We start from the raw sequence: 27,046 nt of genomic DNA on the forward strand, positions 1-27,046 counted from the left end.
GCACTACTCATCTGAGTACGCTTTCTGGGCTAAGCTACTTGTTTGTATTCACTGGAACAAATCTAACAGTGAATATGATTGTTCTGTCTCACGTTTAAACACTAAATTCTACTAGCTATTTGTGGTGTCTGTAAAAAATATCTTGCCCTTCTACATTTTCTAAACATGTATTATCTTTTTCTGCATGCTTTTAGGACTGTGTTGCAGTGAAACACTCTTCAAAGTGTTCTTAAATATATAAATTTATAAATAATTATTAATAAATATATAAAATCAGGTTGGTTTGTCTGCTTTTTAAATAAACCTGACCTGAGCTAAACTCTATGTTGAACTGTGCTCTATAGATACCTTGTAAATTATGGCAAAATTTGGTTTGAGGCATCTAAATCCATCAAATTTACTGATTTAATGATTAAAGAGTAATTTTCCCAAATTCTAATTATCATTACAATATAATAATGGATGTCTATACAGCATTAGAAGAAAAAATGTTGATCTAAATGAGCATTTTTCCATGCAAAGCGACAGTTGTTGTTTCAGTCACAATGTTTTGACTTTGTAGATTTAAATGAAAGACAAGCAGCACCTTTACCTGAATTACTTCTTAAAGTTGGGGAACCATTGCTGATCAGATGCAGAGCTGTTTACCATAATTATAAATTTGGAATAAAATTATCTTTTGAAAACAAAGAAGTTGAGCAGGTAAGAAGACAGGGCATATTTTAAAATAGGTAATATTGGGCACTATCAACTGATTAAATGGGAATCTCTGTTGAAAACTAGGATCGCCAGTTTGAAGGATTAGAATATCAAACAGATCACTCGGCAATTCGGATCCAGTATGTGTTTGCTTCAGCGGCAGGAAGAAGTGATAGTGGACATTATACCTGTTCTTCTACAGCTCATCTGAACCAAACTGCTTTGGTTACAGTTCTAGGTAACTCCAACCCACGGTGTTAATTTTGTCCCTTGGTTGATTGTTTTGCTTTGTTTTCCACGTGGCGGTTCTTTGCTTGCAGGTACGCAGCATATGTTTTGTAGTTCCTTTTCTAAGAAAAAATTCTGTTTGCACTTACTGGCAGTCCAGGAAAGCCAAGACATTAATCTGAACTGAGTCATTCCAGTACCTGAAGATAATCAACCTTTTCTTTATATTGCTTTTCAAATAATTCCCATTAAAAGACAGTGCTTTTAGAAGTGAAATGAAATGGCACTGTTTAGAGGTCTAGTCTACATGATTATTTCAATGGTACATGATTGTTTCAATGGTGGCTGGAAAGCTGCCTGGCAGAGAAGGACCTGGGAGTGTTGGTTGACAGCCGCCTGAATATGAGCCAGCAGTGTGCCCAGGCGGCCAAGAAAGCCAATGGCATCCTGGCTTGTATCAAAAATAGCGTGGCCAGCAGGACTAAGGAAGTGATTGTGCCCCTGTACTCGGCACTGGTGAGGCCGCACCTCGAATCCTGTGTTCAGTTTTGGGCCCCTCACTACAAGAGAGACCTTGAGGTGCTGGAGCGTGTCCAGAGAAGGGCAACGAAGCTGGTGAAGGGTCTGGAGCAGAAGTCTTATGAGGAGCGGCTGAGGGAGCTGGGATTGTTTAGCCTGGAGAAAAGGAGGCTGAGGGGAGACCTTATTGCTCTCTACAACTACCTGAAAGGAGGTTGTAGAGAGGTGGGGGTCGGTCTCTTCTCCCAAGTAACAAGTGATAGGACGAGAGGAAATGGCCTCAAGTTGCGCCAGGGGAGGTTTAGACTGGATATTAGGAAAAATTTCTTCACCGAAAGGGTTGTGAAGCATTGGAACAGGCTGCCCAGGGAAGTGGTTGAGTCACCATCCCTGGAGGTATTTAAAGGACGTTTGGATAAGGTGCTTAGGGACATGGTGTAGTGGTGGTCTTGGCAGTGTTAGGTTTACAGTTGGACTCGATGATCTTGAAGGTCTTTTGCAACCTATATGATTCTGTGATTCTGTGATTCTGTATCTCTAGAAACACAGGCTGGGATTCATCTGATGTTGTTGTAGGTGACTCTCAGCCAGTGTGACACAAAGCCATAGTGGCTTTTTGTGGGGACACAAAGCTATAGGGTCCCCAGGGGGCTATGCCTTGGGCTTCCTGGGCAGGGGGGAACAGTATAGTTGTGTAGCCCTTCTCTGTGCCACCAACTCAAATGTAGGCAGCTGCAGAGCAGATACAAACAACTAGAGGTAAAGGACTGCAGAAAACACCTTTCTGGAGCTGCCCGAGAATATAAAATGCATGACTTGCACTGTATGTTCAGCTATTAATGCTCCATGTATTAGTTTGGCCAGAGTCTGGAACACCCAGTGACTGGTTTCAACTAATGTGAGACAGAAATGTCCTGCTGTGACTCCAGTGTGGGTTTTGAAAATCTGCAGCCATGGCCTCAGCCTCCTCCTCACCACTTGCTCCCACTCCATCTCCCTTCACTCACATACAGCACCTCCACCCCACCTTTGCTGCACCTTCGGAGGTGGGAAGGTAAGGCCGAGGTTCTTGTGGCCTCTGCTCTGCTGTTTTGTATGGTCCCTTCAGGTGCTTGTTCCTGTTATACAGAGAAAAGCAGATAGAAAATCTGTACCAGGCCTGACCCACATCTGCCAGGAAGGAATTGAACAGTTAGAAGGTTCTTGGTGGTGGGCTCTCCCACTCAAAACCCAGAACAAACGAGAAATGACCATTTCCTCTTATGGTGGGGGAGTGACTGACAATGGGCATTTGAGTTTGCCACATTTTTTATGAGTAAGTAAATCTGGGGAACAATTTTAGCTCTGGAAGCTGTGGAACTGGTAGCAGAAAAGAAATGAAAACTTTTGTGTTAATGGAGAATGTAAGCCCAGAGAGATGATGAGTAACGAGTGCTGACAGAGCTGACAAACTGCCATGCAGAAGTGCTGCTGCAGCTGTGATGGATCTGAAGGAAAACCTGAAACTGGAGAGACAACTACTCCAGCGTTATTGTTTGTTCTGCATGTCTCCTGCTTTCCAGGCACTGAAGGGAACCATCCTCCTAACATCAAGCTACACAAGGCCTGAAAATTTAAAAAAGTGAAAGCATACCAAAGGAAACCTCATTCTATTTAAGCAACATGTTGATTTAAAAGCCAGCGGTGTTGAAGTTAGTCCAGAACAGCCTGAACTGCAAACCTTGTTTCTCAAATGGAAATAATATACAAATAGGCATAAGTCTGGCAATAAAGCATAAAAAGGAAAGCTGTAGTTAGGATCGTGCTGCTGGACCTTAGATGTAGTTGCTTTCAGAGTTTACAACGCCTAGTCTGGGAATGGTAGGAAGTGAGAATACTTACCCCAGTCTCTTTCAGAAATGACTTTCCCAATGCAGTATCCTCTTTTGAGCTTCTGCCTGCCACTGAGCAGGGAGTTCTGTCATCATTTACAATAACTGAATACGATACCTGTGCATTTTTTCTACACACATCTTCTTAGTAAACAGGAAGATGGGGGCGAGGGGGTAGTGTAGAGGTAGGGCAAGATCCTCTTCTTTCTGATGCCCACTTCAGATATAGTGGCTTCTTGGATCCATAAACTATCAGGTGTGAGTATGTGTCACATTAACAGGGGATATTTGAGTCACTCTCCCTGGAAGGCTGTATTTCTGAGTGGGGTATTTTTTGACTGGCGTACGCCAAGCTATGATGATTGTCTGTACCCTCCTTAATACCCCTTATGCCAACAAAACTCCTGAGGGCTCATTGACTTTGCTGATGAAAAAATCTGTTTGTTTACTTACTGTCGTGGTTTAGCTTCAGTCGGCAGGTAAGCACCACACAGCTGCTCGCTCACCCTCCCCCCGGTGGGATGGGGAAGAGAATTGGAAGAGCAAAAGTAAAAAAACTCGTGGGTTGAGATAAGAACAGTTTAATAATTGGGGGAAAAAAGAAAGTTGTTGTTGTTGTTGTAATGAAAATGAAAACAACAAGAGAGAGAGAGAGAGGAACAAAACCCAGGGAAAAAAAACAAGTGATGCAACCGCTCACCACCCACTGACCGATGCCCAGCCCGTCCCCAAGCAGCGATCGCTGCCCCCCGGCCAACTCCCCCCAGTTTCTATACTGAGCATGACGCCATATGGTATGGAATAGCCCTTTGGCCAGTTTGGCTGTACCCCCTCCCAGCTTCTTGTGAGCCTGGCAGAGCATGGGAAGCTGAAAAGTCCTTGACTAGTGTAAGCACTGCTTAGCAACAACTAAAACACCAGTGCGTTACCACATTATTTTCATACTAAATCCAACTAAATTCTTCCTAGCTACTAGGAAGAAAATTAACTCTATCCCAGCTGAAACCAGGACACTTACATGGTGGATTAAAGTGGGGGGATGTTGTCATACCTAGCTAACACCCGTGCTTCTCTCTCCAAGGTTATACAGGGACATCCTGTGCTTCTTATCCACCCCAGCCTTTAGCCTAATGTATTAATGACAACCATTGTTGGTGTGAATTAGTGCTAGCATCCAGGTTCAATTTCAGCAGTGATATAGATACAGATTTCACTCAGTTGTCCATGTCATAGGGTAGCTGTTTCTGAAATGATCAGTGTCCTACCTTTAAACCATCACTGTGCATGAGTCAGCACCCATAGCTACACTGGGAATGGTCGCAATGTAGCTTAACCAAGAGAAAACTGATTTGGTTGGCATATACTGCATTGCCTGGGGAGCCTGGCTAGCATAACTACATTGAGGAGTGGTCTTCTAATCTCTAATAACACGTTGCAGCCAGACAGCTCTGGTTTCTCTTTGCTAATTGTCACTTCACCATCTTCACTTATCCCATCTTGTGTAGCTGGTCAGGTCAAGCAGGGTGGTTGGGCCACTTCAAAGCACAACAGAGATCATGCCAACAACTGCAGCTGCAAGGCTCTTTGTTTCTGCAGTTCTTATGCTCAATTTCTAGCAGTGTTGAATAATGAATTTTTAACACTACACAATCTTGATGCTATTTTGCAACACATTAAGTTTAAAGCAACAAATAAACAAATACGATAAATACAGAGACTTGAAAGCTTTTATTCCAGTCTCAAGAAATTCATCTCACCTCTCTGTCATTACTGAATAATCATGTTCACTGTTTCTCTGGCAGAAATAGTCCTAAACCTGCCAAAAAATGATAAGCCAAGCAATAATGTGCTATTTTCTTTCTCCTTCAAGAAAGAAAGTACTTTTTCTGAGTTGTTTTCCAGAGAAGTGGCACATCCTGCTCCAAGGTCCTTGCGTGCACTCTGGAGAAAGCCTTTACTCTTGGCTGGTTGTGTTGTTAACAGTACACACAGACATGACCTTCTGCCTGGAAGGATGAGGTCCAAAAGATCATTCAAAAGATGAAGGTCTGATTTATAAAACCAATAAGCCTTTAATATCAAAAAGTAGGAGAACAGTCATAAAAGGAATTGCTTCTTGTTTTAAAATACTGAAAATTTTGTGGTTTATATAGGAGTTTCCAGATGACACTATTTTTTAAACCAGTAAGCTAGAGAGAGATAAAACATGCCAAGCAGAATATAGGGTTACAACCAGAAGAAAAACACTCAAAAGGAGAAACGCAGTCCAGCAATATTTCTACAGTGCAGCTTTTCTCCATGTGGCTGATTAAACACTGGCACAAGTTTCCCAGAGGTTGTTGAGTCTACTTCCTTGGAGATACCCAAACTCAACTGGACATGGCTCTGAGCAACCTCACCTAGTTCGACCTGCTCTGAGCAGGAGCTGGACCAGACATCTCCAGAGACCTCTTCCAATGTATATGATTCTGTGATTTTTACAGAGCTGATCCTAGCCCCACTGATGCCTTTAGGACAGCCTCTTCCCACATATGTGTCTGCTGTTCAGTCTCCTTGGATGGGATTCATTTCAATTCATGAGATATCTAGCCCCAGCAATGACTTTGGTTCCTTCAGCAGTCAGTGTCAAGAAACAGATATTTCCAGAAGCAGCTCAGTACATCTCTGTTATCTTCTATTTTAGGACAGCATACAACTGGACATGCCTGTCTCATTCCACTGAGTTTATCAGAGGTCCAAACAAGTAGCTTAGGTCACTGAACTTCAGACAGCCCCATTAGGTGAAACTAATCCCACCCTAGCAGGGCAAGTACCAGCAGCTCATGGTTCACGCACATCTTCAAAACACTTTTTCATGTTGCTGTTGTCTTGCATCAAATATGTCTAATTTAGATGGAGAAATAAAGGAGCAGCTACAAGACTCGTTTGCAAAATCTTCAGCTCGTTTCAGGGAAGGAGAAACAACTACTATCAACGTCTGATTATGCTGGTGGTGCCTCCTGGTTTTGTTCCCTGTTAGAGGAAAGCCAGGAGATGCAGCTGTTAACACCTAGAACACACACTTAAGCCAAACCAAATAAATAATGGAGTTGTTGGGTCTGTGGCTCTGTGGGGCAGATGGGGGAGAAATGTTGGACCATTTTGGAAGGGCTCCGGTCTGATCAAATGTGCAACTTCAACAGGCTCAGATCATTTCTCTGCAGCTGAACACAGGGACATAATTTCAATACTATTTTGAAGCATTATGTTATTTTGATTAACAGGATGCCCTTTGTGATGTAACATGGTGCTTTTGTTTGCTTGTGATAACCAAAACGAAAAACATACAGATGTCAAAATTCCTTCATTAAGCAGTCCAGCCTTTGTAATATAATATCAATATTTCCTTTTTTTTTTTTTTTCCAGAAAAGGGATTTATAAATATAACCAACTCTAAAGAAGATTTTGAAATTGGTGAGGAAGAGTTTTGCTTCGAAGTTAACTTTACAGCATATCCACCAGTTAGATGCATGTGGCTATTTTCCCAAAAAACATTTCCATGTAAACAAAGTTACAGTGTGGATGGACGCAGGTATTTGCATGTGTTGGAATAATTTCATATAATAATGTTTCCTCTTTATATCTCATTTGGACCGCTTATTGTCCATGTTTTGTACGCTCTTTGTGTTTTTAAAATGTGGATAGGCCATGTGATGAAGCTGTGTTAACAAAAGGCACTCAAACATTATTTTGGCTTTCAACAGCAGTTCATGTAGATAACTTCTAGAACCACTTTATTCTCCATGTTATAATAAACCCTTTGGTAAGTTATGCATCTAGCAACCCTTTAGTTTATATGCATTTTGCCATTCCCTTTCTCTCTGACATAATTTCTCAGTTACAGATCTGTTGCAGTTTTCATACTGGATCACAAGTTCTACATGTTCCCCTTTTGTCATCCTGTTCTTGGTGATGTTCCCAGTGTCTTTCAAAGTGCCCCATAGTTTCCCAGGCTGCTGTTAGATCCGTTCGGTTCTGCCTGTGCCACAGAAACATACCGTTCTGCTCATTACCCAGGTCATGTATTCTTCCGCTGCTGCAAAACATGTTTTGAATAAACCTGTTAGTTATCTACCTTTTCTGTTATTTCCTACAATGAAGTTCTGGCATGAATCCTGTTTAAGGCTAATGTTTTCTCCATTCCCTAGGCTTTCTAATTTCTTGATAACATTATCTAATTTCCTTCAGAGTTTCTTTCAGAGTAGTCCCATGGCTTTCAAGGTAACAGCTCTTATCCACCTCAATGAAAATCAAGCCAAGCTTCTCTTTTAGTTTTAGCTTTAAAACAAAGCAGGACCTAGGCACGAGTTAATGCAGCTGCACTGATTTCTTCTCCTGTTCTTAAAACCTCTCTTAGCATCTGCATAAAACTGTGTCACAGCCTTGATTACGCTTTTTATTATTTCTTTCCTTAGTATTCTGGTACACTCAATTTTATCCGCTAGCGTGTCAAGTCATCTTTGCAACAGACTGGCCTTTTCATCTGCATCAGATGGTGTACTGGAGTCAGACCTTCATGAGGTTCAGAGACAGCTCAGTTCAGATCAGTAAATTGACATCTCCTGGCAATGGCCACAGGAACTCTGTCCCTGCTGATAAAGTGAGGACTGTCAGCAAACTTTTATAGCATTGGGTGGGTGTTGGTGACTAATCTGCAATGCCTGACATGGGCTAGGCAGATCTGTTCTTTGTGGTCAAGACTGATTTTGGAAATGAGGTCTCAGGGGATGGCCATGAGCATTTGCTCATCCTTGTCCCATAGGTACCTCCCTCCAGCTGATAAATCTGAGTTGATTTGCTTTGCAGCTGGTACGAATCTCTTCTCACTGCTTGGAAGAGTAGGAGTCAGTTTTGCTTGGATGATTGACAGCTGGTGTAAATTCAATCCAGATAAGAAGAAGGTGCTACAGACTGGGCCAACAATAACAATTTTGAGAACTCTTGAAATAGCTTAGGTAACCCTCATTAATTGGTGAGGTGCAGTTGTTGGTGGCCTGGGATTTATGAGTCACTTCAGATAGCCTTTGCAGCCAGAAGTGGTGGTTGCTGAGTGCTGACCACCACCTGCCGGACGGGGGAAAGTCCAGCCTGTGTCCCTGCAGCAGCGCATCTGGGGCTGGCTCAGCCCCAGCCAGCCCTGCACTGGCCACGGCCACCGCCGCCTCACCGCCCCAAGCATTGCTGGAGCTTGGTCTGAAGGCTGCTTCAAACAGACAACTCAGCCATTCATATGACTATGATGTTGATTAAATACTTTTTTAAAAAATTCTCATTTTAGGTAGTTATACTTCGCATTTACTTATAATTCTATTTATTTTATGGAAAAATACAACTGAGGGAAAAATACATGGATTTGGTGATTATTTCATCTGACAAGTACATCATTCTGTACAAACATCCCCTGCAGCTACCCAGTTTTGGCTGAATTCTAGCATTGGATAGACGCGTCTCCCCTGAGGAAAAAGAGTAGGGGTAGATATTTCATTCAGTTTGAAGTGCCCAGAAGCAGCAAGGGGTAGGGAGGTCAGGAGATTCTGCCTACAAGCTGTAGCATCGCAGATTTCAATGTCATTTTAAAGCAGAGGGTTTCTCAAAACAAAACAAAAAAGGTCATCACATACCTTAACGTCTTGTGAGTCTAACTTTGCGTGTTTTAGTTGACTTCTGTGTAATCCCATCTCCCATCACTTCTACTTTATTCCTTTCATATCCTTTTTCATTTCCTGTTTTTCGCTTTTTTTTATTTCTGCCATTTCCTTATCAAATTGTTCCTCCTGATTATAGATAATATTAAATTTCATTAATTAACTCTGTCCCCTTCTTTAGCTTTTAATTTCAAGTCCCAAGGTTCATCTCTTCTGTCAGTGCCCTTATGCGTTTTCAGAGATTCCTTCAGAATTTCCATTTTCTACTTGCTTTTGTTGTCTCTCTGTTTTAGCACACTGCTGATTTTCACTTCCCTCCTAAGAGCAAATGAGTTTTTATACACAGAATGATCTCTGTTAAATTTATAATATTTATCTCACATCCCCTTCTATTTTCAGGTATCAAAGGCACTCTTTTAAAATTATTTTCTCATTATTTCATTAGGATTTAATCCTTCAGACCTAGGATTTCAAAAGCAACAAATGATTTGTGGTTTCTCCTGCCATCAGTATCCATTTTGAGGCAGCTTAAAAGGGGTCTGATTTTGAAAAGTCCCTGAGTACAGGGACATCTTTAAAGCCGTTTCAGATTAAGACATTCAAAAGTCAATAAGTATATGGAGGTCTTGCCTTAGTCAGAAGGCAAAATTGCCAGTGGCTTCAATGTGAGTTTTCTTGCTTTAGAATTGCAAGGTGATACTTGGCATCTTAGTTCATTTGTATGTATCTTGCTTAATGAGAAACACCCTGATTTTAGTTATCTAGATTTCTTGTTCCAAGCTCATTACTGCTTTCTCTTACTTTGCAAATTACTGGTATATGCTGTTGTTTTTCTGTCTGCTTCAAACTCCCTGATGTGCCTGCTTGCCTTTACCACTAAAGTTGAGTTGGGGGCCTCCTACCCAGTCTTCCTTGAGCAGGCTGCTAAAACATCTGCCCCTAAAATGCCAGCAACTAAACCTAAGAAGAGATTTTTTTGAAGTGCTCTTCTACCATTGGTGAGATGCAATAGCTGCCATTTAAATATGACAATTGTCCTGATGATAACCTAGTCAAAAGGACAGAAATAGGATGCCATCTCTGTAAGCTTATATAGTCCCTTCTCCCTGCCTCATCCCATGTCCCATAAACCAGTGATTCAACAGGTCAGTCGTGCAGGAATCTTTAAGTCTCTGCAGTCCTCCGTTGTTAGCTTCTGCCCAGGAACTTGTTAGAGCCCTCCCTCACCATTTCCATTGTCACAAGCCATGTCCTGCATGGTTTGGGTCTTGGTTTGCTGCCATTGCCATAGTAGTTAGCAGAAGGCTGGCCTCGCTCCTGCAGAAATATCTTGATGGTTGGTGCTTTGTCTCATTGATAATGAACTTCTGATGATGATCTCATTTCTGAGTTTCTGTCAGATCTTTCCATTTGGAGAGGTTTATCTCATATGATCCTAGCTGTCGTTATTATTTCCTAGCACTGTTTATCATATCAGCTAGAAACTCCCATCAAAATCCTTTGGAGAGTAGCGAGTTTGATCCTGTGCAGGTCTTAGCATCTGTGCCAGAATGTGTTATATACCTTGTCGTCCGATGGACGGGTAACAAAATTGCACCCTGACAGCCCAGATGCACTCCAGGAACTATGAGGAAAATTGCAGAATGAAATCAATACTGCAGGAAAAAAAATCATCTTATCAAAACAGTTACATTCTGGGGATTATATTCTCTAATGAAAAATAATTTAGTCTGGATTCCTCATTAGAAGATGCTGAATTGTTTCAAATGTATATATGAGTCTTGACTACATTTAAAATATTTTTCAAGTCAGTCTTTTGTCCTTTTCCTGTCTTTTCTTTGCTCCACAGCATTTCATCAAAGTTCTGCAACCATCAGCACCAGTCTGGGACATATGTATTTTATGCTGAAAACGATGATACGTTCATGACAAAAAAATTCACTCTGTACGTGAGAAGTAAGTGAGAAAACAATCCCTGTGAAGATTTGGCAAAGTCTGGGATTTTGCCACTGATATAAATGGAGCTAATATGTTGCATTTCCCTTGGTATTCCCCATTTCATTTACATAGATTTATTGTTAAAAACAGAGGAGCATGAGGCAAAAAAGAGATTCCCTGTGCTGAAATCCAGGCACCGGGTCAGAGAAGGATGCCAGCTGGTTGTGGGTCATGTTTCTTGTGTTGGTCAGGGATGGAGAACAGAGGAAGGAGGAGGAGGAAGTTATTAATTTTTTTTCTCCTCCCTTTAGTCTGCAATAACAGAGAGGGCAGAATATGAGAAATTAGTCATATACTGAGAAAATTAATACTTCCTAAGAAAACCACAAAACCTGGGAGCTCAGTAAAATACAGTGACTGTATTCTACTCTACAGAGCCAGAATATATGCGACTGCTGTAGAGACCACATGAGATACACAGTGAGAGGAAACACTTATCCTCATCAGGTGTTAGCTTTCTATGGTGTGTTTATGTCATTTTTTTTCCTAACGGCATTTGTGAGTTAAGGCAGTTAGTCTGGACACCCTTTGGTGTGTGACACATATGTAAGGGCTGCACTGCCTCATACACCCCTACCCACGATTCACACACACCCGCAGTCTTGCCCAGTGCTCTGGGTTGTCTCAGTTCTGCCACGTGACTGCAGCATCTCACCCTTGCTCTAGGTCAGGAAGCATTATTTATTATGTATTATTTATACAGGGATCCTCTGTGCACATGTTGTACAAGCCAGACAACCAGAACTGGGGTGTCAGGGGAGTCCTAGGGCTGACTGCTTTATCTGAGTCAGAAAAGCAGAAGTCAAGACTTCTAATTTCATCTGTGCCACTGTTTTGGTCTGACTGTGCCTGTACAGAGAAGTGGCTGCTCCCCTTGCCTTGCCCACACTGCCATCCCACAGAACCAAGGTGCGGGGCTGGAGGAAGGAGTAGAACTGAGGGCTGCACCCAGCTCTCACAGTGACATGCGGGTGGGTTATTTTGAAAACACAGAAGCAGATCTTGGTCTCAGCAGGTGTAGCATTGCCACATAAGTGTAAAGGGTTTTGTCACTGAAGTGCTGACAGAAATTGTCTCGTGTTATCTTGTTGCAGGAAAGCCTGAAGTAACGATGCAGTTGTTGTTCAAGCAGATCTCCTGCGTCGCTGACAGTTACCCTGCCTCATCCTGGGTTTGGAGGAACTGTCCCGAACTGAACTCATCCAGGTAAATAATTTTCCCTCTTTTTGATTCATTGCAAAGACCATATCTGAGCTATCCTTGGTTAAATGAAGACTGGCCTGTAAGAAACTAAGTGTAAAATGCACCCTCAACCATTTGTACAACAGGACATGGTGGCACATTCCAGGGGAACCAGATCACCAAAACTAGGGAAAGTTTTCAATTTTTTTATTGGCATAAAATGAAGTCTATAAAGATCTGTATCTCAGGCTCTTTACGCTGAAATAAACCCCCCTGGGTTTATATCAACAGTTAGGTAGTTACAAAGTCCAATCTAAGTTTTTCTCTTGGCCTGTCAAACTTAGAGGGCATTCAGGGAACGCATTGGTTAATATGGGCTTGGTTAATTGGTTAAACTTTGGTTAATATAGCTGTTACAGTGAGCTGTAACCAAAGCCAGTAAAGTCAGTGAGAGTGTTTCCAGTAACGTTAGTGAGAGTGTTTCCATTTCCTCTATTTATTTAGGGCAATGAGTCAGGCCCTAAAATTTCAAGAGATGCTGAAACAGCTTTGAGCTGTTTTATGAACTCTGCAGTTTTTATTTTGGATGTGCCAAAAAACTAATAATCCCACGGTGCAGAAGACTACTGAGTCAAATTATCTTTTGGAAGATTGTGGATAAAGCTCTAAGTATTTTAACCAGTTATAAAAAAAATATCTAGACCATTTTCTCATCCATACCTCTGAAAAGGCTTCCTAACATCAATCTGTTTGTGCAGAAATGGAAGAGGAAAGAAAACATCCAGCTAGTGAGTTTAAAATACTCCTTAAAACAGCTTTCTGGAAAGAAAATGCTGTGACATTTCTTTTCTTGGGAACTTTCACATGTAGAAGCTAGTACTATGTGTAGAGCTGAATAAATTTTATTTATTTACTTACCTCCTCATTTATTTATGTGGACAGTAAATTAGGCAGTAAGTTGAAGAATGATAGAAAAGCTAAAAGTCAAAATTATCTCTGCGTGGGTTTCCTTTCCCTTGAGTATAGCGTTCCCTCTTTCTACATATCAGGTCTTACATAAGTCATTAATACAGGGTGGATGCTCTCCATCTTGAGTGAGAGAAACTTCACGGCTGAAATCACATACATTCAGGGAAAGGAGTTAGAACTTTTACTGTGGGTTCATTTTGTATTTATGTTTTAGTAGCGGCTCATTTGGAGCTGCTCAGTGGTTTGAGTGTTTGAGGTAAAGGTGAAACCAGTGGGAATAGATGCAGTAGGGGGGTCATGTCAGCTGTGAAATTGATGGAGGTCCTAGAGGTCAGGGGGTGCAGGTGCCCCACCAGGTCAGTGGTGGAGAGTGGGAGCAAGCCCAGTGTAGGAGGTTAGGGAGCCCAGTTCACCCCCTGCTGACCCTGCCATGTCCATCACCAAAAAATGAGACTGGCAACTGGTCTGAAGCCTCACTCTAGCAGTGACAAATAGAAAACAAGCCCATCTATCCCTCCCTCCCTCCCTTCCAACACAGGCATAAGACATGTTTTGCAATATCCCACCTTCTCCCTTGGAAAATGCCACTGTGAGCCAAAAATCAAAACTGGTCTGCTTTCTTTTTCAGCATCTATCCCTCCCTCCCTCCCTTCCAACCCAGATGTAAGATGTTTTGAAATATCTCACCTTCTCCCTTGGAAAAAGCCACTGTGAGCCAAAAATCAAAACTGGTCTGCTTTCTTTTTCAGCTGTGCCGAAGAAATCACTGAGGGGATTCACAACTTCTTGCCAGAGAGGAGATCCCTGGGGTCTTGGATTTCAAGCAGTACTTTAGATGTAGAGGAGACAGCAACAACCTTCTCTGTTGAGTGCTGTGCAAACAATTCTGTTGGTTCAGCCTGCGAAAAGAGTTTCATTAACCTTTCAGGTACCCTAAGCCAGTGCTTTAGCACAGGTTTTCTCAATTAAAGCTGGTGTGCTAGAACTTACAGTATTTTTTATCTGGCTAAATGGCTGACCATGCAATGGCATTGCAGGTAAAACACAAGCGCTGTGTGTATACAGTGTGGGAAATGGTGGGTGAATGGGAGATGCATGTCTCTTCTCTGGTCCCAAAGCGGGGGTCTCCCTCATTAAAATGAGCAGAAATTTCACATGGATAGAAAGTACAGGATGGAGCCATGGCAATATTGGGGTCTGCTTTTTTTATTTCATCTTAGTAATCCCTACCTGAAACCCAGAGGCATCAGCTTTGGAAAGAGCTGAAGCCACTTTGGTAGCTGGTGGCAGGTGTTGGCTCTTGCTCCTCTCCCAGAGGTCACTGCGGTGCTGCCAGAAAAGCCCATGGGAGCTCTTGTCACCCCATGGAGGTCATTGCATGCCCGAGCAAGAGCATGACTGAGCCAGCAGACCCACTCAAGGGACAATCCCTGTCTGGGAAGCAGGAGCAAGTACCAGGGGAGAGACCTTGTTAAACTGCTGTAGGCAGGTGGCAGAAGACTAAGCCCTGGTTTGGGAACTTCTGTGCAGTACAGAGATTTCCTTTGTCATGGGTGAACAAAATGTTTGCTGCTTTTGACTATAGCTGGGAGAAGCTGTGACAACTGGTAGAGTTTGAGCATTTATGTTGAAATTACAATAGAAAGTAAGCATAATACTTACGCTCTTAGAAACTACCGCAATATGAGGGTAGGTTTCATGTAACGCTCACCTACCCACCGGCGCCTGATAGCATGGTCCTGACTTATTAAGAGAGTTCCTGGCTGAGCAGCAGAGCAATGCTCCGAGCAGGTTGTGTACAGTTCATCGGCTGATAACTGGTGCTTCAGTATCTGATGTACATTGCTTGGGGGAAGGTACAAGGAGAGAAGGGAGACACGATGAGAAGAGGAATTGTTTATTCCTGTTTATGTTCACAATGTCCAATCCATGGATCACACCAACACCTCTGTGCACTTAGATTTATTAATTGGTGTAGCATTTTTTTGGAATGAAAACAGATGTCAGAATTACCCAGCACTTAATGCCTTCTGCCCAGCTCCTTGCTTTGCACATGGCTCCACTCATTCCCCACGCAGAGGAGGCTCAGGCGTGAGAGGATCGCAAACTGGCAGAACTCACCAAGCCACCATGGGTTCTCCTTGCACCTTTAGCTGTACATACGAGCTCTGATTCAGTGGGTAGTAATATGTGTCTCTTAAAGTTGCAGGAGCTGTTTCTTCCCCCCCGGACAATGCTGCATTCTATGTCTCTGTTGGATTTTTCCTCCTATTGATCGCTTTTTTGTTTGTCCTCATTTTTCACAAATACAAAAAGGTAAAAGAAAACATAAATACCTGCCCCTTCTTCTTTTGTTCCTACCAGGCTGTTTCTTCTTCTCTAAGACTTATTCCACTTTTTTTTGTCTTCCAAAGCAATTTAGATATGAAAGCCAGTTGCAAATGATTCAGATGATAGGCCCATTGGATAATGAGTACATCTACATCGACTTCAGAGAATTTCAATATGATCTCAAATGGGAATTTCCCAGGGAAAATCTGGAATTTGGTGAGCAATCCACAAGACAACACACAATGCTGGAGTAGTAGCCTGTGCTGTAGCAGCTGCAAATAATATTGGCATATTGTGTCTTGTAGGACAGGTCCTCGGTTCTGGGGCTTTTGGGAAAGTGGTGAATGCAACAGCTTATGGAATTAGCAATGCAGAAGATTCAGTCCAGGTCGCAGTCAAAATGCTAAAAGGTATGATAAACTCTGGGTGCCTTTCACAAGCAATGATGTATTCTAGTGGCTCCAAAGCAGAAGCAGTGTTGGAAATCCCTTTATATACAGACTTGTAGCAGTTACACCTCACAAATGCTTGGTTTCAAAATCCCTTCAAAATGCTTTCAAAATCCTGTTTCAGTTTGGAAAGGTATTGCTGAAGTGCCTTCTTCCTGCACTGTGTGGCATTTTGTCCTACACCCTGTGTTGATCTGTGTTGTGTGGGGAAGGATGGAGCTGCCCTGCTCTAAAGAGGAGAAATGCAAATTCATAGTGCGGATTAGCCTGCTGGTCACATTGGTGAATCTGTGGACTTTGGTGTAAGGTCCCTTTTTCTTGAAGTGCTGTCTAGCTATTGCACTCCCTCCTGTGCCTGAGCTAGCTTGTTTGCAAAACTTCCAGCACATCTTCCTGTAGTCTTTTCTTCTTGATGACACAAAGCAATTTCTTTCCATCCCTCCTTATGGGTCAGGCTTCTTAAACCTCTAACCCTTCTTGCTGCTTTGTTCTGGCCGCTCTCCAAACTGCCTTGACTCCTCATAAAAGCAGTGTCTAGAAGCGAACCTCCCCAGCAGCAAGCAGAGGAGGAGGGCTGCCTCACTGGGTCCCAAGTACCACAACCCTGTTGACACATAACAGGATGAGCCTCACATTGGCAGCAGCAGCAACAGCACCCTGCTCACCTGTGTGCCCACACAATCCCTTCCTGCCAGCACTGCTATCCACCTATTCATCTCCTCTTTGCACATATGCATCAGCTTTATGCTTCCTTGGTCCACTCCTTTGCAGTTGTCTTTATGGAAGTTCATCTTGATCATTTGGGTTCACGTCCCCAGTCCACATGAGATCATGAGGACCAAATGCTCGCTGAAAAACAAGCCTAAAGCTATTAGTGAAACACGGAGTGGCCTTCTTAGCTATTGGATCGCAACTCGTTGTGTGCCATATGGCTGTTGAGACATTTTTTTCTCTTAGCATTTCTCTTCAACAGGGTTGACTGCCATTTTTTCTGTGCTTGTGAACACCTTAATACAGTGCTGTCATTTCTTGCCAGCCTAAGAATGACAAATATTAACATTTTATGACTGCTTTCCCAAGCATTCAAATGATACACACTCGCACACACATTTATTTTCCACCTTTGGCTAAATCTTTTTATACTGTACAAAAATTTTTAGGATATTTCCAAATATACTTTCCGTCCAATTAATTTGAAAGGAAGACTTCCATGTCACAAAGCATCACAACCATTTACATTTTTAATTCTTTGCTGGAGATTTCCAAATCTGTGTTACTTTTACAGAAAAACCTGATGCTTCAGAAAAAGATGCTCTAATGTCCGAGCTGAAAATGATGACTCACATTGGAAGCCATGAAAATATTGTGAACCTACTAGGAGCTTGTACCGTATCAGGTAAGTTGTGGAAAGGTACCAATTAAAATGTTCAGACTAACGAGGACTCCTGGACAGAAAAGAAGTATCAAAAATTGATTACTAGAAGCAGTATTAAAAACATCCAAGCCATAATCAATCACCTATTCCTCAGGCTGCTGTTCTCCTCTTCACCCCTGAATCCTTTCTTTGCCCAACCAATTTTGCTGTTCTGCGCCAGCCCAAAATAAGATGAAGATGAAATTAAATCAAAGTTAAGGCCATGCATGTGTACAGAAATGGGTCCTTTCTAATCGAACCTGCATGAAGTGATACAATAGCCCTTCTATAGAAGAGGTTTTCCTGTTACAGTGGTGATGGTACTGATACGGGCCAGTTTATTAAGTGAAAAGGAAAAGCTTATCTGGTGTAAGGTACCTTTGTATCCACATGATTCTGTTCACGTAAGAAATTTTACTTTATTTTTTTTAAATCATGTGGCTCACCAAACAAGTGAAGTTGTAGAAAGAAAGGGAAAAATGGCTAAAGGCTAGACAGGAAAGAAAAGAAACTAAAAAAAGGGGGGGGGGGGGGCACCCACAGAAAGAAGAGGAGAGAAGTGAATAATGAAAAAAGAGACAACTTTTTAAAGGACTGAATGTAAAAATAAACTGAAGATGGAAAGAACTAAGCAAAGATGGGCTAAGATGAAAGTGGCAAGATATTATCACTAATTAATTATTGTGTGACTTTTGATATCCTTGAGGCAAAATACATGGATATTCCAGTCCCAAGAACTCCCTCTCTGGCCAGTCCAGCAGTGAACAGGAGCGGGTGGAGAGAGGCTAAAGAACAGATCACCTCGGGGAAAGGGCAGGGTTTACCCAGTGTTTGCCCATATCATGAATTGTAACACCTTCCACTGAAAAACTTGACAGATTTTCTGCCACAGATATTAAGTCAGAAAGACCAAAGATAACAGTTAACTCTTGTTTCCCCAGTTTGCATCAACAGCAACACTGTTGTGCAGAGACATTTGAGGCATAAGAGGAAAGCAGAGAAATAGATCATTGGTGGTGGCTTTAGCTGATTTGAAACTATAGAGGCTGCCACTGCCTTCTGGAAAACTCAGCAAATGTGACGGTGTAGGCAGGAGAGCTGCAGGGGAGACCTGCTCAGTCTGGCAGGGTAGGGCAGGGGACACTTCCAGCCTTATCCAAGTCCCATGCTCAGAAGCATTTACATGGCTCTCAAGACTTCACATCCATCCTCTGAAAGACTTTACAGACTTTTCACAGTGTACCCTACCTTGCTTGACAGGGGCCTTCTGGCAGAAATGTCCACAAATTCATATTCGGTCTTTCTGAGCCAGAACTGGTGATGCCAGTATAAAACTTTGCAGGGGTGATGTGTGACCACTCTGAGCTCTTCCTGGACCACTCACTCTGCTCCTGCTGGCTTGTCATGGCTTTCCTCTGAGCCTGCCTGGTCAGGAATTGGAGATATTTTTCCTTTCTTGAGAAAGTGGCCTGACCAGTGGTCCACTCAGAGACATCCCTTTGCAAGGTCTTTCCCTCCTATAGGTCATCTCAGCAAGCACACTTGGGTTTCAGGTGGCCTTCCTGGGAAAAAAAAAAGGATATTTCTAGAGCATGAAGGCAGTACAAATAAATGAAAGGGCTTAGGTCAAAGGATACCAATTCACACCATCAAGATAATTAGCAGGGGTCATCTTTTGCTTGAACCATGTATGGTTTAGACAATGTGTTGCATCTTTATAGCCTGTGCTGTTCTCCCCAGTGCCATTGGTATGGGGAAGGATGTTTGTGCCTTCATAGGGATTTACAGTCCACCTTGGGAGATGCACCACAGGGAAAAATCAGCTACACAGACTTTCCAAAGGGACATTACAATCAGTAATTACAGTCAGTAAACATTACCTGCCCATCAGTACAGGTTATCTACCTGGGATGGGAAGATGCTTGGGACGTTTAATACAGATTAGTCCTGGGAGAAGATGAGGCATCATTAGGGCTTTAATGGGGAGAGTGCTATAGATAGCAGAAGGCATTTACATTTCCAACTATTTCAGGACCAATCTACTTGATATTTGAATACTGTTGCTATGGTGACCTTCTGAACTACTTGAGGAGCAAGAGAGAAAAGTTTCACTGGACACTGACAGATATTTTTAAACAGCACAACTTCAGCTTTTACCACAATATCCATTTGGACCAAAATTCCAGGTAAAGCATTCAGCAACAGTTTAATACTTTATAAAGCTACTGTATCCTTTTAAGCTGCATTCTCAGCTGTGCTGTAAATAGGTGAAATTATTGAATTCTTGAGAATGTGCCTTCACATACTTTAATAAGCAATGCCTTGGGAGGAACTGAGATTTGATTCTCCTTATGATGTTCTTCACACTGGACTGCAAAAGACAAGCAATCTGTTGTCTCTCTTTCCAGTTTTGAGCAGACTCATGTCTGTGCCCAGATTTTTAGTAGCAATAAGTGATCATGCTTTTTCACTGCAAAACAGTTTATGTGTAGAAGATTATGTGATCTACTGTGTGTAACCTTTGAAAATGTCACCCACTCCAGGAAGGGAACTCACCTGAAGTACGGTGTGAATACAACTCTATGCAGGGAGGCTGAATTTGAAATCACACAAAGAAGTCAAAACATAAATGTGACATCTGGATCAAATGGGATTGTGCTGTATTCTGAGGAAGGTAAGAGATTAGTTGCTTTTAGCTCTAGTAATTCTGTTATTATTGTATTTATTATATTATTGATCTAACTAGATTAGATTCGGTGACACAGGAGGCCCCTTTCTATCATATGTCTCTCTTCCCTCCTGGCAGGAATTTTGCTGGAGAAGGATTCAACAACACTTATGACCAGAGGCTTATGTTTCTGGTCATGCTATACATACTATTTGAGTATGAAAATAGTCTTTCCTTTATTTTGTGTCTGAGCAAAGGATGCAAAAGATGGATGCTCTTTGTGATGTTGTTCTTGGTAGGAGCATGTGAAAATCCTTGCAACAGTCAGTGGAATTAATCAGAGAGTGAGGAAGCCCATGGAAAACTCATACTTTTGTTTATTTTTTACAGATAAAATTAAGCATGCAAGCAGACAGATGGATGAAGAAGAGGATCTTAATGTGCTCACTTTTGAAGACCTTCTTTGCTTCTCTTATCAAGTTGCCAAAGGAATGGAGTTTCTTGAGTCCAAATCGGTATGGTGAAGGGTAGCAAATTGTTTAGATAGAAAAGACGGTAAAAATAGGTCAGTCTATAAAAGGCAGACTGAAGAACAGAGCCCCACAGTGGCAGGCTTGAACTATACCTCCTTCCCTGGCTTTACAGCAAAGCCTGGATTGCAGTTTTAGGCATGACCCTGAGTAAGAACTGGCTGCACTGCACACTTCTGCCTGCTCTGGCCCTGTCCTTTGCCACGAGCAACCGGGGACTCTCCAGCTGTTTTTTTCTCCAAACTGTTTGAGTGGAAGGAAGCACCAATTCAGAGAGCTCTGTGTGAGACAAGGGAATTATCTCCTTCTGATACCAAATGCTGCAGAGCGTTAACCCATCCTTTCCTTCTAAGTGCATTCACAGAGACCTCGCTGCCCGGAATATACTAGTGACCCATGGAAAAGTGGTGAAAATATGTGACTTTGGCCTTGCCAGAGATGTAGTGAACGACTCCAACTACATCGTCAGGGGCAATGTAAGTTCCTGAATGCTCTCTATTTTTCATACCAATGATAAAGAACCAAGAAATTGAAGCTTTGCATTTTCAAATTCCTTGTTAGCTTTATAGATATGTGTACAGACAGTGCATAAATCCCACTTTTTCATGCCCTTGGAAAATGCAAATTCTTAACTTATAATTAACCTAATCAAGCTAGTACTGTAAATGAGATGGTACCCATATCCTTCCTAAAGCGCACTGAAACCGTTGATGGAAGTGCTGGGAATTGTTTTCTGTTACGGACAATAATAGTATAGGGACAACAGCATATGTGTGGGGTACACCAGGTCCTCCAGCTATGTGAAGAAGTACAGGGTGGACATCTCCATCTGAGCTACTGACTCTGGAATTCAGAGGAGGGAAGAAGGCTCTTCCAGGGCTGAGCTCATCTCTTCCTTAAATAGTCATCTAAAATGGGTGAGATGAATTGGCTCCTTAGAAGTGCCTATTTCTCTTTATAAGGGAAATTTAAAGGGGCTACTAAGAGATGCCTAGCTTTTTACATAGCAAACATTAATTGATCCTACTCAAGCAATGAGAACTACAGTGAGTCATCTAGAAAGCCTGTGTCACAGCATGACCTGGCCTCCTTTCCCCCTGTTTGTACAGGCTCGTTTACCAGTTAAATGGATGGCTCCTGAAAGCTTATTCGAGAGGACGTACACAATGAAGAGTGATGTCTGGTCTTATGGAATATTACTATGGGAAATATTCTCTTTGGGTATGTTCTGTAATGCAACAAAAGAACACTGCTTGGTCTTGGCAGCTTCTGAACTAATATGCATTCTCCAATATTTTCCACAGGTGTAAATCCCTACCCTGGTATTCAGGTTGATACAAACTTCTACAAATTAATACAAAGTGGATTTAAAATGGACCGACCATATTATGCTACAAAAGATGTGTAAGTGTATTTCCTGAGTGATGCACAGCACGGGAATTTATATTTACTAGGTCACTGTTTGTATGACCTTTTATTTATTGTACCTTGCTCAAAAAAAAAATCACAAAAGGTGAGATTTTCCTCTACCTCTGAAAAAGGCTGCTTGATCATGTAGGTTTTGTCCTAAAGCAGAAATGATCAACACGAAAGGTTATGTGTGTTTGAAAGGACTGATTTATTATCTGTATTTAATTTTCCCACGGAACTTCTTGTTCTCAGATCACAGACTTCTTTTTATTTTTCTTTTTGCAAAAGCTATGTTATACCATATTCATTCTGGATATTAGCTAAATCTTTGGTGATTTTTTTTCTAAACTTTTTTTTAATTGAGCTTTAGCATGTTTGATTCAGTTCCAGGAGGCTAGGGATCCTCTTAGAGAGAAACCCTGCTAAGGAAGAGTTGGCAGGAGCTATTCCTGTGCTCTCAGCACATGATTTTCAGCCTATGCCTCTGTGCAGGGGTGAACTCTGCCTAGAGGTGGACCCCAGAGGACAAAGGAAGAGAAGGTGATGGGGAGCTACAAGACCTGGAGCATGGAGGAAAGGGAAGGACTTTAGGTTGTCTGAGTTGTTCTGGCAGACATTTTCATAGGTGGCCTAGGGACTCAGTGCCTTGCTATGGCACTGTACTGTTCTCATCCTCTCCATGTAGAGACTGTAATGGCATTAAAGGTAGAGGTGAATCTGACAGATTCACCCAAGAAAGATTGCTGTGGTGCTTATAAATGTCAGGGAATATGTTGACCTGGTAAGTTTGCAAGGGACTTCAGCAGCTAGGCACTGCACTGGTGCCTGATGAAACTGTAAAATCGGTAAGGTGGTGTTTAAACTTCAGAAAGATTTTTGTGATGTCAAATTCCACAAAAAGACTCACTGTGAAAACTGTCCTCAAGACTACAGAGTCCACAAGGAGCAGGTTCAGCCCAAGAGTCAGACAGGAATTTTCTTCCTACCATTTTCTTTATGGAAGCTGGAAAACAAGGTTAGCATGCCAGTATGTGCCAGCCAGGGTGAAATCCTGGCCCCAGTCCTATGAAGAGGATTTTGCGAAGGACTCCAGTAAAGCCATGTTCTTCATTTCACCCTTTTTCCTCATCTTTCTGTATCTTTTCCTCTAATGCAACATGCTAAATGTGGCCTCTTTCTGTGAAATCATTCTGGTGCCCTGTGATTCCCATCCAAATTCTGCACTTCCATGTAGGAAGTTCTCACTAACAGAGACTCCAACAGCTAACATGTTTTCTGTAACATGTTTTCTTGCTCCTGCAGCTATCACGTGATGCAGTCCTGTTGGGCCCTTGACTCCAGAAAAAGACCCTCTTTTTCTTGGCTGGTTTCCTCTCTTGCCTGTCAGCTGGCTAAGGCAGAAGGAGCAGTAAGTAAACAAAGAAAGAAGAAAAATGTTTTGGGGGTTATTTTGTAGCCCCATATGAGCTGAGAAATAGTCTTCTGGTTTCTATTCAAGTGTGCCATTGTGTTATGGAGCTGTTCTCCAGGGATCTATGTAAGAGTTCGGGGAAGTTTTTTCTGCCATCAGAAGGAATCCTGACCTCCCTGATGAGGATTTCTTTCCTCCCACTGCCTGCACCAGGACCCTGGAAGGCTGAAATCTCTCAGCCTGTGCTACAGGACTGTGCTTCCCTTGTGCAGCAGCCAGTGCAGTTGGCTTTGGTGATGCTGATAACTGCCATGGGAGAGGAGCTGAGCCCGGGCCACCTGCCAGGAGGTGGCCCGGGCTCATGGGGAGCACCATAGAGATGTGCTGGCACATCCTCACAGATGGAGGGCCATATATCATTCTCAAAGGTCAAAATAATAAACAGGAACTGAGGAAGTCATATTCCATCCTTAACAGACTGTGATTTCTTCCTCAGGGAGGATAAGCAACTCCTTTCAAAACTACCGATTCCTACCTGAGTATCCACTCTGGGCTAGACACTATTTCCCAGTGCAGTGTCCTTGCTAACCTTTTGGGATGTGGGGAGCTATGAACGACTCTTGCCTTTGCAGCCTTGAGCCTCTCTGCAGGCTGTTAGCCTGGTAGAAGCTGCCAAGCGTAGAGGCAAACTGATGAGCATCTTCAAAGCGCTGTACCTAGAAAAAAAAATCCTCCTTTGCAGTCCAGTGCCCTTCCTCAACCCAGCTCTTTTTGGCTGGATAAGATCCATCTCACTTAGGCAGTTGTCTGAACTCCCTTTGGAGTCAGTGGGAAGTAATGGGCAGATATGAGTGTGATTTTCCCTCAAGAGGAGGTGGGCTGTACCTTACAAGTGCCTGCTTCACAGGGAGAAAAGCAGTTTACCAAGTACAATAAGTAATAACAGAAGATATCTTTTATTTTCCCAATTCTAGGTTTACCAGAATACAAAGAAAAATGCTTCTACACATAATTCCAGCATCAAAACTACACCACGTGTAAGCAAGGATGAGGCATCTCTCCTATCCCCAGCTGTGCTCCATCATGAAGACTCTCAGGTTGAAAAATAATCTGGGTTCTGGATTTGACCTCAGTATTTTCATAAACTTGGTGTAGCATGTATGTTTTATATCACCACTAAGAAAAGAAAATGTTACCAACTGCTGCTCTATTCACATTTCTTATGGTCCCGTCCGTATTTATGTTACTTTGAGGAGAAGACACAATTCATTTCTTTGAATTCAGCAAACACATCTATCACAGGAGAGAAGCAATGGTCTTTTTGCTGTCTTTCTACAACTGGATATCTCTTTTCTTGGTTTTATGTAAACGGTGTCTAATCAATGCATTGAATTCAGACTGTTCTTGCCATATTGCAAGCAAACACAAGAAAATCCATGCTTTTTTAGTCAATGTTTACAGGCACGGACTATGCATCTAAAGCGAACCAGTGTGATTTCCAGAAGTGCTACTCACATCTTCATCTCCAGATGTCAGCAAGTGTTGGAAAGTCAGTCTTGTTTTACAAGGAACTATAAATCTGAGTGTGTATGGCTGTCTTATCCTGAACATCTCAATTGCTGTGAAGTTCCCAATAGGTGTCTAGTTCAGGTGAGCTCACTTCATTGAGCTTTAGGTACTCGGGTGGTCTCTAGTCATTCAGGCTACATTCTGCACTCACTGACGAGAGCTAGGCACTTAGAGCAACTGATTCCTTCTAGCTAAAATAGGCATCTAAAACAAGCAGGAGGAGTGATACTTGGAGATGACCTTCTGCCTCCCTGATCTATAAAATCCAGGTGGCAGTCTCCAACTGGAAATCTCACTTCCACTGAGTTATAACTAATTCCACTCTTTGGGCTTTGTGTGTTTTAGTATCGAATAAAAATGTTTAATTTTAAAGAAATTATCTTCTGTAGCAATTTAGGAGTGTAATATCATCACTCCCAACTCCCAGAAGTCAGCCTGGGTATATGAATCCTGCTGCAATAAAATGAGAGTACGTCTCTTTAACTTTCTCCCAGACTCCCAGGACAATAACCAGAGGCTTGATAGTTTTTTAATATAGATAAAAAGACACATTATTTTCATGATGATGTTTGGGGATTTGTAAATATGGCTTTTATAATGACTAACAGGATAAATTTGTCTACATCCCAGTGAATCAAAATGAAAATATATTGGTTAATAGTTTTCTTCTCTTTTACATTTTACAAAATGCTAACTGCAGTTAGGATTTTCAGTGGCAAGTGTTATAAATTAATAACTTGGGTAGAATATGCTATCACATGAACTGAGCTGCTCTTTACTAACATTGTCTGAAAATAATGCTGTATCACAGCGATTATGAATTGTATATTTTTGTTAACATTGTTGAATTAGCAATGAATCGTTGATTTTTTTAATCAGATATAGAGCACTGAAGAATAATTTGGAAATATAAAGATAGAAATAAAACTTCAGCGTTGCATTTTCTGGAAAATATATATGTCTTTTAACATACTTATATAACACAATTTCAAAGTGTTCGGCGACAAGGTGTCACTGTTCGGCACTGTTAACACACAGCCTGCACCAGCTGGAAAGTGAGAGCTGAGTGTCTTGTGCAGACAGTTTTCAGCCACTGTAGCCTGCAGAGCTAGAGGAGCTTAATGCTGAATGGGTTGCATCCAAGCCTAGCTGGCCCTGGAAGCTAAGCAGATGTGAACTTGGCTCATAGAGGAGCAGATGGGAATCCCATGTGCTTTAAAACATGCCAGGGAGTTGTGTCAAGTGTTTTTCCACAAGATTAAAAAAGGAGTGGGCAGAGGTCATCTGGCCCCATCATCGCTACTGAGCTGAGACTCGGGAATATAAAGGCAAATAGAGAACCTTGGAGCTAACACAAACTCCTCTCGATGCACATGTGAAAAGCAACTCAGGCAACATGGCATCCTGTGAGGAAGTGCAATCAGGAGAAAGACCCTCCGGTAAGGGCTGGACACGTGGAAGCTCGTGCATCTGCTACTCCACGCAGTGGAAAGGGATGGAACAAAGCTACAGGAGGTATCCAGTGAAAAAATAATATCTTTTAGGAGCACATTTCCTTTCCAGGATGCTTCCAACACAACTTAGCAAAGTGCTGGTCCATTCCTGAAGTTTGTGCAGAGCCACAGCCAGTGCTGTTTAAGGAGCAGTGTCATGTTTTCTGAAAGAAAATGCCCACTTTTCTCTTGTTAGGATCCAGACCCCTAATCTGTGCCTCCAGGAGCAGGTTCTCTGGAGAAAGTGCTGGATTCCCCCTGTACTGACTGGGGAGAGTTAAGCTTGCTTGAAGACCTCCAGCAGAGCTGCCATTAGTCTAAACTAGATACATTAAGTCACGGAGAGACTGACAAAGATTGAGTAATCATTAAGCCGGGAAGAAGAGGAACAGAAGGGGCTGAGGTCAGTTAGAAGTGCTGAAAGGCAAAGAACACCAGGCTCTCCTTGTGAGCAGTAACAGAAAGAACAAGAAAGCAAGCTTTGACAAGCCAAACTGAAAGACAAGGCGCGTTGAGGAACCGGCCCTCATTTTCTTTCCCTTTTCCCTGCCAAAGCACACCGCGGAGCCTGCAGCCCGGTCCCGAGGAGACCTCCCCGCGGGACGGCCCCGGGACGGGACG

General features: G+C 42.3%; 1 protein-coding gene across 1 annotated transcript in view; it reads left to right on the forward strand.

Annotated features, from left to right (window-relative positions):
* The window catches only part of FLT3 (fms related receptor tyrosine kinase 3), a 31,608-nt gene extending 7,136 nt beyond the window's left edge, over nt 1-24,472 (forward strand). The window contains exons 8-25 of the mRNA XM_075498994.1: nt 563-702; nt 784-937; nt 6,723-6,888; nt 10,851-10,957; nt 12,094-12,205; nt 13,900-14,078; nt 15,354-15,466; nt 15,565-15,697; nt 15,787-15,891; nt 17,216-17,326; nt 19,377-19,530; nt 19,888-20,018; nt 20,403-20,527; nt 20,896-21,018; nt 21,652-21,763; nt 21,847-21,946; nt 23,255-23,360; nt 24,338-24,472. Coding sequence (XP_075355109.1) covers nt 563-702; nt 784-937; nt 6,723-6,888; nt 10,851-10,957; nt 12,094-12,205; nt 13,900-14,078; nt 15,354-15,466; nt 15,565-15,697; nt 15,787-15,891; nt 17,216-17,326; nt 19,377-19,530; nt 19,888-20,018; nt 20,403-20,527; nt 20,896-21,018; nt 21,652-21,763; nt 21,847-21,946; nt 23,255-23,360; nt 24,338-24,472 — 2,306 coding nt within the window. The remainder of the gene's footprint in view (nt 1-562; nt 703-783; nt 938-6,722; nt 6,889-10,850; nt 10,958-12,093; nt 12,206-13,899; nt 14,079-15,353; nt 15,467-15,564; nt 15,698-15,786; nt 15,892-17,215; nt 17,327-19,376; nt 19,531-19,887; nt 20,019-20,402; nt 20,528-20,895; nt 21,019-21,651; nt 21,764-21,846; nt 21,947-23,254; nt 23,361-24,337) is intronic.
* The last annotated feature ends 2,574 nt before the right edge of the window (nt 24,473-27,046 follow it).

The sequence above is a fragment of the Mycteria americana genome, chromosome 1 (genome assembly GCF_035582795.1).
Source record: "Mycteria americana isolate JAX WOST 10 ecotype Jacksonville Zoo and Gardens chromosome 1, USCA_MyAme_1.0, whole genome shotgun sequence".
Taxonomy (NCBI): Eukaryota; Metazoa; Chordata; class Aves; order Ciconiiformes; family Ciconiidae; genus Mycteria; species Mycteria americana.